This window comes from Neopelma chrysocephalum, unplaced genomic scaffold (genome assembly GCF_003984885.1).
Source record: "Neopelma chrysocephalum unplaced genomic scaffold, ASM398488v2 Primary Assembly neopelma1_23, whole genome shotgun sequence".
Classification (NCBI taxonomy): domain Eukaryota; kingdom Metazoa; phylum Chordata; class Aves; order Passeriformes; family Pipridae; genus Neopelma; species Neopelma chrysocephalum.
Window position 1 is genome coordinate 16,631,773 of NW_020897691.1, and position 13,873 is coordinate 16,645,645.

At 38.0% G+C, this 13,873-nt stretch overlaps 1 protein-coding gene across 19 annotated transcripts in view; it reads right to left on the bottom strand.

The window, feature by feature from the left end:
* SYNE1 (spectrin repeat containing nuclear envelope protein 1) overlaps positions 1 to 13,873 on the bottom strand; it is a 309,124-nt gene that overhangs the window by 38,625 nt on the left and 256,626 nt on the right. For all 19 annotated transcript variants that reach the window (XM_027688509.1, XM_027688518.1, XM_027688501.1 and 16 more), the window contains 9 exons: positions 13,192 to 13,346; positions 12,669 to 12,816; positions 8,835 to 8,929; positions 7,633 to 7,867; positions 6,711 to 6,905; positions 4,438 to 4,563; positions 3,522 to 3,677; positions 1,406 to 1,564; positions 745 to 911 (listed from right to left, as the gene is read on the bottom strand). In XM_027688509.1, the coding sequence (XP_027544310.1) occupies positions 745 to 911; positions 1,406 to 1,564; positions 3,522 to 3,677; positions 4,438 to 4,563; positions 6,711 to 6,905; positions 7,633 to 7,867; positions 8,835 to 8,929; positions 12,669 to 12,816; positions 13,192 to 13,346 (1,436 nt within the window). The remainder of the gene's footprint in view (positions 1 to 744; positions 912 to 1,405; positions 1,565 to 3,521; positions 3,678 to 4,437; positions 4,564 to 6,710; positions 6,906 to 7,632; positions 7,868 to 8,834; positions 8,930 to 12,668; positions 12,817 to 13,191; positions 13,347 to 13,873) is intronic.

Sequence of the window (13,873 nt, forward strand, 5' to 3'; positions counted from 1 at the left end):
ATATGAAGTATATATACAACTCATGAAATGCAAAATTGGGACAAAATTATTGTTGGTAATGGAAGGGAGGCTGCAGCACAGCTCAACAGAAAGTGTTGAAACAAATAAACCAGTTTCTTCAAACATCAAACAACAATCCTGTATTTTTTAAGTTGTGAAAATTGCTACTATACTTTTGACCTTGAATAAAAAGAATTTTTAAGCCCAGTGTGCATACATCTACCTGCAGTTACTCTTCACCAGTGAAAAAAAAATCAGGCAGAAAACTTAAGACTTAAGTTTGGAACTGCTCTTCTTGAAATCCAAAACTACAAATGCAATGTTTTGATTCCTCTGCCAAGAATTTTTTAGAAAAAACCTGTATTTGCATCCAGTTTTAAGCACCATCTAAAGTAAGATGGTACTAGTGCAAGGCTCACTAAATCTGACTGCAACTGATCCTATATCATAGAAAAGTAGAATCATTAAGGTTGGAAAAGACCTTTAAGATCATCAAGTCCAACTGTCAACCTACCATCACCACCATATTATTCTAACACATAAAGTTTTTAATCAACTCTTCTTGAAGAAACTATGTCATGTACTAAAAAGTAAAACAGGAAGGTGAATTTCACAGAAATGTGCTGATGGTTAAGAATGAATTAATTTCACAGTTAATGACAAAAAATAAAAGATTTTAAGTGCATTACATCCGGCATATTAATCTGTTCCACTTAACACTTAGAAACAAAACAACGGTTTTACCTGGCTGCAATAAGATCTAAAAGATGCTGCCACCTGTCATTGATCTTGCCAAGTTTGTATTCAATCTCTGATGCCTTACTCTCATGGCTGGCTTTAGCAAGTCTCTCTCCCATTTGCTGAAGCTGGATTTTGTTCTTCTGGGCTATAGCAATTTCCTCCTGATAATCCTGTACAGTAAAGAGCAATCAGAAACAGAGTACTTATTCTGAATATACTCTGCTCTACACTACTAAAGGAATGATTAAAAAATACAAGTGAATATTGTTTTTTTGTTGATTTGTACAGTGGAGAGACAACCTCTTAAATATTAGATGTATAAACACAAAGAACTATCAGAAGAATGAAAAAACCACCCAACTGAAAACAAAACACGATGTCTTCTATAAATATATCTGCTATAGTTAAATTCTTTTCAGGCAATTCTGATTGAACACTTAGCAAAGCATTCAGATGCCTCTGACTCTGCATTCACTTAATTTTCTGGTATTCTAGGAGGTCCTATCTCAAGAAAGACAGGAAAAATGCTGCAGAGTGAGAGAAGAACACAAACACCGGAACACATCAGAGTAAAGTAAAACCTCTATTTCAGCTAATTCAGTATCCTCCTTGCAACACAAAACAAGTAAGCAGTTAAAGAACAGTATTCAAGGGTACACCATACCTTTTTAAGTTTCTCAATCATTTCTTCTATGAGGATGTCGCCATTTTGAGACACCTTACTTTCCATTTGTGTCAGCCACTCACAGAGCTCCTTGTTTTTCTCACTGAAGACAGTCCACTCATTCAGTCTCTCACTAACTTGTTGTCGACGTAAGGAGACCTTAAACCATTTGAAAGAGTAAATAAGACCAAAATAGTAAATGCATTTTAAGACATGCTTAAAACACTTTGTACCTCAATCTGAACTCCTCTAGCCCTGCAAAAGTGTTCCAGCAACTTACTTGCCATTAAAACAAACTGGAGTTGTACTGCAAAAACTTTGTCTTGACTGTCTGTAAGTTTAGGGGTAAGCGTTGATCTCAGATTTCCTGTTAGTTACATCCTCTGCACAGAGAGAGGCACCCAAGCGTTATGCTCAGTAGTCTGTCAATATCTTGTTTTCTAATGTCTCTAACCCAAAGGTTTCATTAGAAGATAAAAATTAAATTTTCTTACAATTTTTGCTCACTTATTAAACTTTATATAGTATGCTAAGTTTCTTTTTAGTCTAAGAGATTACATAAAAATGAAATTATAAATGCTTCACCAAAGCAAAGCAAAAAAAAAAAAAAGATATACATATAGCATAGGCCAAACTCCAAAAGTCTGCAATTTGTGCATGAGTACGAGTACAAAGCTAAATCAAAGGTATACTATATTTTGCATAAGCATCTTTCTACTTGAGTCCCAACACACTCATTTCACAGATGACTATTTCTCATGGATGAGCATGACACCTCGAGAGATTCCAAAGGACTGAAGTGTGCCTGACAGGAAAGAACAGGCATAAAATATCAAACAGGCTAATGCTGCAGTTGGTACAGAAGGAAAGACAACATTGCTGTGTTTAAGAAATTGCTGGTACCATCTCAGACTACAAATAATAAAAGACAAACATGGACACTGAAATCAAAAGAGCAGCACAGAGTGTGCAGCAGTCATCTCTCCAGTTTAAGACATCGGTACAACTACTTACTTCCTTTCCTCCCCATTGTAATCTAGGTTGTTTCTGACTTTATATCAGAATTTCACCTGAAAAGACAAAGACTTTTCAGATGAACCACCTGCTCTTTCATAAACAAAAGTGATGTGTTCTTTAACTACTGTGTTAGGTGTAACAGGGGCAAACACACGATCTTGCATTTCCTTTTTGTGGTTCTGAACTTGACGACAGCTTTCCGGAAATAAGCAGCAGTTGAACGAAGTGAAACACTCAGCATGCACAAAAGTAACATTAAAATTCTTTACTTGGTTCCTTCTTTTACTATTAACATACATACAGTGACACCGTAACTTAGATGTATCTACACTGGCTCATTCAAATGCAGCTAACACATAACATGTTCTGTGCTGTTAACTGTAAAGCATCTTTCCTACTTTGGAGGTGTTTTTGAAGCCTTCACAGGTATTTTACATGAAGTAGCTATTTCCAAGTTAGCCTCACCATATCTGAACTGCAATCTCTACTGAAAACCACAGAAATAACATTAGGATAATCTGAAAAGTTGTGTGAGGAAGGGTCCACTGCCTGGAGTGCAAAATAGAGGCCAGAAGCATACTAATAGCATGATGCATCTGAACAAATAAAACAATACTTCTCAGCTCATTTTGCAGGCAAGCAAGTCACCCTAAGACTAACAGAAATGCAGACACCAACGCCTGATGAAGCAGAAGCTACCAGCAGAACTGAAGGTACAGCAGAGCAATGTTGAATAGGGAGGGGACATCCTTTCTGAGCACAGGTCTTCCATGAATGCAAAGTATAACTGTTTTACTTCTGTGTTTTTCCCAGACAGCCATGCCAAGTACCATAGCTCACAGTGTGACCTTTTTGTTGATTTTTCAAGGTTGCTTAAATATGACTTCACTGCCATTATAAAGCTCAAGAGATCCAGAAACACTAGCAGTAACTAAAGGAACATTTCAATAAATGTTTCCCCTGATTCAGAAAGGATTCACCTTTGAATTTAAGTGTGTCTACATGCATCTTTTCTAAAAGCCGCTACTTGCATTCAATTTTTCTTCCAACACTTCTGTAGCCTGCATACTACTCATATCAGTGCTCATACTGTACTTGCCTGGTGGCACAGCTCCTCCCACTGTCTGTGCAGGAGCTCTATACGCTCACTGAGGATTGAGATATCATCTGCGCTGATATATATAGACAGGGTCTCCTTCAGCAGAGAGAGGTGTGCAAGGTCATCTGTCCAGCCTTCAACAGCATTCTCTAACTCCTTAAAAGAAGAACATGAGGAAAAAGGACCAGTAACAAATAAAAATTTGAATGTGTTAATGAAACACGAACACAAGCAGTCTCATATCACTAAGTCCTATCTGAGCAGACCTACCATTTCAGGCAGACTGTTTAAGCCTTGTTTCAAAGAAAAAGGAAACATAAATCCCAAAGGTACCAACATTTTCAGAGTTATGAGGAAATTAACTCCACAATACTGAATGATACATCAGCCTTGTAACAAGTAGCCACAAACTAAGAAACTACTCAACTCTCTGAAGTTCAAAGGTATTTGGGAATTCCAAATATTGGTTTGGACTTCTATGTGTAGAAAATATTTTCAAGTTGTGATTCATTCCTAAAATGCAAATAATATAGCCTAAAAGCGTTTTTTAAAATACTCCACAGTAACCTCACCTCAAATAAAAAGCACTAAGGTAAGAGTTTTGATACTATGAGTTTAAATTTTGAGTTAGAATTTCTACAGTAAAAACATACTGGTATATAGTCCTCCCACAGTACTTTTCAGACCCTGTTCTGTTATTACTTTGATCAGATCTATATCTACCCTGTGGGGTTTGCATTATGGTGAGATCACTGTGGTATTATGCTGTCCATATATTACATGGACATATATTACATTACATTCTTGTCACAGGAATGGCTGACTGGTTTGCACAGTCAGTATTATGAAGCCAATTAACAATGGAAGAGGTTACTGCACAAAGGCAGAGACTACAATCAACAGAGAAGTGCTTTACCTTGCAACGAATCTGCTCTGCATGCAATTCATCATGGTGATCTGGCAATGGCTGAGAAAGCTTTTTTTTGAATGATCTTAGCTTCTCCAGGGAGTCCCCTATGTCCTTTTCACATTTTTCCCAGTCCTGAAAGCAAAAAATTTATGAGACTTCAATTCTGATCCGGGTTATATTTATGCCAGTGGATTTGCCTAATAAAAACATGTCTTGAAATCTCCCTTTAAATAATACTGAAGTCTCAGAGCTTGAGTCATATGCAGAACTGAGTCAAATTTTTTTTGTGTAGGTCTCTGCTAGTACAAATACACAAGTCTCCTGTTATTGAAATGTGGTCTAGATCAAGCTCCATCCTTTCAGGGAAGCCTCTCCCTGCTAAAATTATTTTCCACTTCCTTTCTTGAATGCCTGTATTAAACACACCACTGTTCTTTGACAAGAACTTCATGCAGGTGCATTAATATTTGGGAGGAAAAAAAGTGGTTGGGGAAACTGCAGATTCAGGGCAAATTGAAGCACCTGTAGTATCTTCTCTAAATCAGGATTCTAGCAGCTACACCCAGGTTTAGTGTTTGTATACTTTCCAAAATTTTTAATGTGTCCAATGCAATAAAACTATACTAAGCAGCATGGTTTTACCTGCCTCACCTGCTTGTTAAAGCTTTATATTGAGACAGAAGAATCCCTAAAAGCCAGTCAACTCACAAAGAATACCAGTAGTGTGATACCAGAACATACAGAACTTGCATTAAATACTGTATTGTATTGAAAAAAACTTAGTCTTCTGTTTCAAGATATTCTCCTTCCATCACTGCCTGTGTAATTCTCTCATTCCTTTTTTTCAAATCTATGCCAGTATTTCATGACCATTTTCAGGATGATGAATTACAAACAAAAGGTCTTGCAAAAAAACCCTCTCTTCACTGTCTTCTTTCTTCTCTTTGGATTAAATAATATGATCTAATTGACAATAGTCTGTCATGCTCTTAACACTCCGGCCCTGCTCCAGCATGGGGTCCCTCCTACAGGAGGCAGTTCTCCATGAACTTTTCAGTGAGTTCTTCACAAACTGTTCCAGTGTGGGTCCCTTCCATGGGGTGCAGTCCTTCAGGAAAAGACTATGCCGGTGTGGGTCCTGTATGAGGTCAAAAGCCCTGCCAGCGTAACTGCTCCAGTATGGGCTTCACATTGAGTCACAGCCTCCTTTGGGCATCCACCTGCTCTGATGTGGGTCCTCTACGGACTGCAGGTGGATCTCTGCTCCACTGCGGACTTCCATGTCTCCATCATGGCTGCAGGGTAATCTCTGCTCTGGTGCCTGCAGCATCTCCTCCCCCTCCTTCTTCAGTCACCTTGGTGTCTGCAAAGTTGCTTCTGTTACATTGTCTCACTCCTCTCTCCAGCTGCAATTACTCCTGCACAGTAACTTTTTTTTTCACCTTCCTAAATATGTTATCCCAGAGGTGCTACACCATCACCGTTGGGTTCAGCCTTCACCAGTGGTGGGTCCATGATAAAGCTGGCTGGCATTGGCTCCATCAGACATAGGGGAAGCTTCTGGCAGCTTCTCACAGAAGTCATTCCTGTAGCTTCCTGCTACAAAAACTTTGCCACTCAAACCCAATAAAAATATGTACAAAAATTACACAGCATTGTGCAAAATAAAATAAATATTTGGCCTATGTTGAAAATAATGGCCCATCTTCGCGAACAAAGATTTGGGGAAAGGTCTTTTTACCTTTCCAGCCTGCGCAATGGATTTTTTTTAGGTGAGACACAGCCTGCGCTGAACTGAGCCCACCCTTTAATCCTAAGGTTCATCTGCCGGGGCCAAGCAAGCTTGGACAATGGCAGTGAGGTCCTCAGGACGTAGGTTTGTTTAGAGTGTCCTTCTCATAGATGGATGGCCACACAGGGCTAACGACCTCCATCAGGCCAGGAGACCGGGGACTTGAACCCGTGGTCGCAGCAGTGAAAGTCCTGCACTCTAACCACTAGGCCACCAGGGGTCTCATGTTGAAAATAGGGCTGGTAGTAATATACTTTATTGGCAGTGTTCTGGAAATATGAAATAAAATATGTAAACTAACATAAGCCTACTTATAAGAAGTGTTACCACTCCCAGTTTCAGAGGTGGTGAAGGGAAATTGTTAGCTCGTAGCATATATGCAGTTCCTGTATTTGTGTTTGTCCATTGATAATGCTTTTCTTTACCAGGGTTCACAATGAGAAAACATAAACTTGCTGAAGAAGTACAGAAGAAATTGCACACTTACTTTCAGTAGTAAAGCAAGTTGTTTCTTTTGCTGCTCCAGTTGGGAGCTAGCTATCTTCCAGTGCTCCTGAATTTCAGTAAGCTCTGTCTGCAGGACTGCCTCAGCTCCACTGTCAGCAGAGAGCAGCAGTTGCTTCCCAGCTTCCACAGTGAGGATGTAACTCCCTTGCTGCCTTAGGAGAACTTTTTCTTTAAGCTAAAAATATTAATAGTTTTCTGTCAGCTTTGTCTTTTTAATTACAATTAGCAATTCAGTCATTCATTCTCAAGCCCATACTTCATTGGTTGCACACCTTGTCTTAAGCATGAGCTATGGCCCAAATGGTTTACCCTAATATTTTCACCATCATTTACTACAGCAGACCATTAGAAAACTTCTCCAAGGAGATAAAGACACGAAAGGCTTCTTTCTCCCCACTGATATCAGTATATTGATTGCTCTTAAAGAGATTGAATTCCCCTAGAGTCTATTATGCTTATAAGCTTTATTATTATATCCATCTTCCAGCTAAAAACTCGAAGACACTGAACCAATAAATAGATAGTGTTAACCTCACATGAAGACGGACACTCAAAGAATCCTTTTCTGTTAGCTAGAATACATTCCTCAAACAGGACATTATTTTTTTTTTCAAGACAGTTTCAGTGTGACACTGGTTACAAAGCAAAAACAGAAGCAAACAAGGCTTGAGAGCAAGGGCCCAGAAAGTTCTCAATTATATATTTTTTGTGAACTCCAACTTTGCTTCCATCACACTACCACTTCTGATATTATGCTAGTTCCAAAGAAGAACTAACATCCAATGCTGCTTTCTGCAAAGCAGATAGGCTGAATCTAAGACATTTTAAAGAATGTTTTAAATGATCAAGACTGTAAAAAAGGCAGGGATTTTTTCCATTTTCTTCAAACACAGAGGACAAACCTGCACTTCATCCAGTAGTGCTCTTGCTTGCTGCAATGGGATAGGAACATTGCCCAGCCCAGTCACCGGCTGACGGGACATCTCCATCAGCCACTTGCGCAGCTTCTCTGCCATCTCCCTGTAGCGCTGCCACTGGTGAATCTGGCTGTCAATGATCCCCCTCCTCTGCTGTGCCCGGCGAATTACTCCTTGCCATTGATTACTTAGAAGAGTCAGCTTCATATTAAATTCATCCCTATTATAAATACATAAATTACAAATAAAAATACATAGTAACCTTCATAATTGGATGGATTTTCTTAATGAAATTAACTGATGGGAAAGGGAAGATGTCTGGCTGTCAATTACGAAACAATAAGAGAAAAGCTCTGAAGCCTCATGATAGCTGATTGAGGATAAGAACTTCACACTTTACGTACTGGGAGAATTAAAGGGATGCAATTATTGAGACTTTAAAAATTCCAAACCTTTAACACATAAAACTCTTCTACTTTTCCCCAGAAATACACAACCCGCCCCCCCACAGGTTTTGCCAGTTTGGACGAGTCAAATTGATTGTAAATCACAGAGATTTCACATTTCGCCCCCAGATTTGCTACTGAGTTCAAAGGAGGCATAAGATACAGTATTAACAAAATTCTCACACTCCAACGAACAGTTCACCTTATATTAGGACCTTAGCAAAGTCAATGCATATGCACAAGCGTGAACCCACTGGTGTTGCACTGATTATCATTCATTTGATCACAAGCATTTAAAATATCAGGCAGCAATGAATTCATAATCCATTACGTTAAGGTTGCAGGTGTTCTTAAATGGCAGTAGGGAATTCTCGTGGTGGAGGCAAATCCCCAGCTGGCATAAATCAAGTTTAACCCACTAAATCTGTTACTGCAGGCTCCTTTCGTGAAAGTGACATTTTGAAAGTACATCAAAGTAGATATATATGTAACATGCTTGATAATTCCAGACAAATCTCAAGGTTGTTGTATTCTCAAATACATTCACATACCCTATAGCATCCTAAAGATCACTGTCTTAAGATCTGGCTAATTAATAGCTTAACCCAGTAATAGTAACTTCTATTTCAGAAGAGCATGATCTGAACACTGACATCTGCTACATTCTCTGATTGGAAGTCTCTCTCTAGTCTAAGTGTTACTTCACATAACTAGCAGCAGTAACAACACAGGAATGTCTACCTGTCATCCACCTGTCCTTGTTCTAGGAGGAGTTGCCCATCAGAGATAATTGAATGCAAAATCTGCTGGCGGCTGAACATCTCTGCCTGGAATAGCTGTTGTACAGGAGACAAGGATGTTAAAACAAGATCTTACATTTTTTATTCTGTCTGTATGCACTGGTAAAAATGAATTTTCATGTATTTAACGTAATTTCAGATTACATTAAATGTAGTTTTGTTATGAATTTAAATAAAAACAAATTTAAAAATCTCATTTTTAGAGTTACTTGCTGCTTACAGTAATTATTAGTTCCTCCAGACCACCATTATAAAGCTAAATGATATCAACACGAGCTTGGTTTTATGTTTCTGAGTAGAATTTAGTGATTGACATTATTATTTACAAAAAAATCCATATAGGGTATTTTATGCATGGACAGAAAGGGCACATTTATTTTTTACATGTTTAAGAATATTATAATCTTTTGCCTTGTTAGATTGAATTTATGCCCAGACCACGTGTGATAATGTTATACAAACTTTAAATAGACGTTTACATTGCCAACAGAACCTTAAAAGAAATGGTCAGCCATGTATAGGAGCTAGAAATTTTCCGCTTCCAATTTTCCCCATCAGGCATACTAAATTTCCACAATACTTTTAAAACTCCCTTATTATTTGTATATTGCTTAAGACAAAAAAATAACTAAGTGCTACTGAAGCAAAGATGACTTAAGTCTATAGACTACTTATATTTATTTTTAAAAACATCTTTCCTTTTAGTAACAGACCATGTTGCTAGAAAAAGTTCTTCAGGAATATTCTTATGTTCATGCAGGTACACAGGCATCACCTGGACTGGACCCACTCCATGTTCAAAAGGTTTACAGAGAGATTCAAAGAAAAATTATACTGGTATGAAGCTTGAGATATTTTTTTCTTTAGTTAGCAATGGCATTTGCAGTTGATAGAAGTTCACCCTTGCCTGAACTAAGAGCCACTATTCTTCAATTCTAGACTACACTTCTGTTATATGGCTTCCCACCAGCCAGCTCAGATTGTGATTGTACCAATCCCTGCATCTGCCACTGCCAGCAAAATACCCACTGGCACCTGTACAATTAAATCCCTCAAGCACATGGTATGAAGTTTAGGACTTCTAGACGATGCAGCAATTTTTCAAAATGAAATTTTGCCTCTCTGAATCACTAAGTTAATTCTGAAAATGTTACTCAGGTCATAAATTTTCCCATAGAAAGAAACAGTGTTGTCTAATTTCCTTGCAGAAATATTTGATACTGTCCTTTGAATACCTTGGCACTTATGAATGACTGAGCCTGAATTAGAGGGAAACTAAATGCTGTATTATCTCAAGAATGAAACCACAGTAATTTGGGGTCGAGAACTTCAGAAAGCTGAGCAAGAACGGAGAAATTTTACTCCCTGTCACATCTATTTCTGTCAAGTTAGGGGAGATAGACGAAGCAAAGGAGGCAACAGCATCTACCAGTATTGTTGACAGATCAAGACTAAACAGAACACAACTGGTTACAACTGGTTAAACACCTCCCATCACAAAAATAAAACCAATTAAAAAAAACCCCAAAAATCAAAAAACCGGCAAAACCAAATCTTCCAAAAGTGAAAATTTTAATACTTTTTTAAGAGGGTGAAATAAAAGCTTATCAAGCATGAGTAACTCTGCTTAGAGTGGAGATATTCAAGTCCTACACAAAAGCAGAGACATTTCTTTCAACATCCTCCTGCTTTCTGCTTGTACACTCTCTGTACATAAGAGGGATAATCTGTTACCTGGGACCACTTGTCACCCAAATTTATTCTCATATGCAGATTACTGAAATACGAATTCAAAGGAGAAGGAAAGGAAGGTAGGTGTTGAAATGCACATCAGCACACTGAAAAAAAAATTCAGTAATTGAGTTGGCAAGGAACTTCCTTCCCCTTCCCTGCCAGCACGTCGTCCAATGCTTGTCTTGGTGCATTCCCACCGCATGGGAGTCCCAATCAATGTATCACGTACTACAAAACTGCACAGAAAGGATTAAAAGATCATCCTGACAGACTGATGCAGATGCCAGTGTTAGTGCATGATATTTGAAAAAGCTATCACCTGCACACTGCTGGTTTGTACATTTCAGTGGGAGGTTATTTTTAAATGAGGCCACTGAAGTGGTTGGGGTCTTTGTCGAGTAAACACGAGTAGTTATGAGTCAGCACTGGAAAGCTGATAATAGAGCTGGAAGAGTTTCAATATCCATTCTGGGAATTCAGGTGGAAACAGAATATTTTTTCATTATTTTTTAAAAAATACAAAGTGAAACAATGCAGAAATGCATCTCAAGAAGTTGAGATTTGACCCTTATAGTCATAAGGAGAGGAAAGAAAACTCTTTTTGACTATGACGAAGCACTGCAATGTACACAGTGTTTTGTGTACCAAATACAATTAGATCATAAATAATGCCAAAATTCGGGGAAAAAAAAAAGGCAGTTTACATTTTTTTAGGAAGAATTGCAGTATTTTGAAAATCAAATATTAATTCTCTTAATTCTGAGAGATGATTTTATAGTTGTAATAAAAAGGGCTTCAACAGAGTGACTGAGTAACACTCATCTGAGCTAACTGCTCAGACCAAGATTTCAGGAGAGAATAAAGCTGAGATCTCAAGACAGTTGAACACAGGAAGATTGCCTTACCTCCTTTCAAAAAACTATAGCTATGATTAGACAGAGCAACAGTAGGAAGTTATCCGCTTAGTAAATGATTTCTGGACATTCAAATCTCAAAGATCTGAGATGTTTCAACTTAGAAAGACACTATCCACTTAATACTAGCAGCAATGAGGAAATGAAATAGATGACATTTGTAAAAACAAAGGTAGTTAAATGCTAATGCAACTGTATGCTAAAGCAAGAAAAAAATGTTTTGAATTACTTTCTGCTATTGGACACTCATTCAAACACTACGCTGTGAGATATAAGGGGGGGAAGACCGTAACTCTTCCTGTAATCTGGCCTGAGTCTAGGGGTAGGTCAGCTGAAAAAGTTGTGGGAACTGAAACTGCTGTGGCCACATGGGAGCTCTGGTATGAAAATTGACTTCTTTTACTTGATCTTTACAAGGATTCTTGGCAGTAACAATATGGGTAGAGAAAAAATGTGCATCTCTTGACTTCAATTAAGATCATAAAGGCATTCTCTAGTAAAAATTCTGAACCAATCTTTCCCTGCAGCAAAAGCTGTGCTAGTTCTTGATTTGTTACAAACAGACAAATGACTCCAGCATGAAGCAAAGACCAAATCAGTTTGTTCTCCAAGGAAATGTTACCAAATGGAGGCCCATGGTTAGTTACATAACTCAGTATTTGACAAAAAAGTTTTTCTTTAACATGCTCTTCAAGTGTTATATGCATTGACAATTTAGTAACAAATAAATAAAATCAGAATAAACTGTAATAGGGATTTTCTCCAGTTTATGTCCGAAGACAAAGAACCAGTGGTATGAGAATTGTTGTTTTTACAGGAGGACCAATGAAAACTTTGATTTCCTTGGTACAAACCAATCTGAAGTAGACTAAATGTAGGGGACAAGCACTCATAGGCATAGTGATATGTTATACACAAATGCAGACAGATACTCAAGTCCTCCCTAAAACTGGGTATTGTTGACATATGTTCACACTTCTGTTTTTAAGTTAAGGTATCATCAGATGGTGCAGGCAAACAATTCAATTCAAGGCATGCTATAATATTACTCAAAAAAGGAATGTGCATTCCATTTATGTATAAATAGTATGTATTGTAGTTATGCATAAATACACATGATGACTTGCCTCGTGTGCCCGCTGTTGCTCTAAGAGGCTTTCATAGTTTCCTGAAACCTCTGCTGCCAACTTCTGTTCAGTTTGAACTAATAAATCCATCCAAGTCTCACATTTCTCCAAGAAGGTCTGCTGCTGCAGCAAGAAAGACTGCAGCTTACTGAAAGAAAGAAAGATAGATTCAGGTAAGGTCTCCTCCTCTCAGTGTTAACAACACACAAGTGTTAAAGGTCTTGCAATAACTTTTCCAGCAAAATTCTGAATCAGGTGGTAACACTCTTCCCACTTACCTGCCTCATTCAATTTATTTAGTCAACAGTTTCAAAAATAGCAGTCTTCCTCATTTCGAAGCCTGTTTATTTGTGGCAAAACCAACATCTCTGTTCAATGGCTTTGCTCCTTACTTATAAGTACATCAAAGAAAAGGAACTTTGCTTAATGAAATACCTGAAACATTTTCTATATTCTGCAAAAGGTATACTTTGTAACTCTTGTAACCTAAGAAAACTATAGAACAATCTTTATCTATCCCAACCTGAATCTCTCCGTAGTCTGAGATGAGATCAGAGACCAATGTCTGTTCAGATTCTGCATCCTTTTGATTTCTTTATCATTCAGAGGAAGCCTGTAACCCAGCTCATTAAGACGGTCCAAATCTGGGGCCATGCTGCTGAACTTCAACATCTGACTCTGAAACAAAAAGAGTGATAGCTGGGAAGTTCAGGAATTACACTATTACAGACTTCAAAATTATGAACTAGCACTCAGTTAAATTTAGAGCTGCCTTGGTTGCCACCCAGTGGTAAGCAATCCCTATGCCATGGAAAAATTGCATTTCCAGCTTTCAGCTTCTGGTCCCAGACTAAGAGAAGACTTATGTTCATACTTAAATGTGTGCAGAGAAGTATACTCAAACTGCACTGAAGTGTTTTGCTGAATTGGGGATTTATGGCTCAGAGCTGCAAAAGTAGGGTAGTGTTTGAAGCCATATGTTTATACTGTCAAAATATGTGAGCCTTTTTCCTTCTTTCTTAGCCTGAATGCTAGGCAGGTAAATTCCCATTAAAATTAGTAAATTTTTTATTTTTAGTTTTTGTTTTGCAGCACAGAAAAATCCAATTCACTACATTAAGAAAATGCTCTGCCTTTCGGCATGTCCAAAGTGGAATTCTGTCTAGTTAATCCTGACAGAAAAATAATGGAAGATTAAACCAACA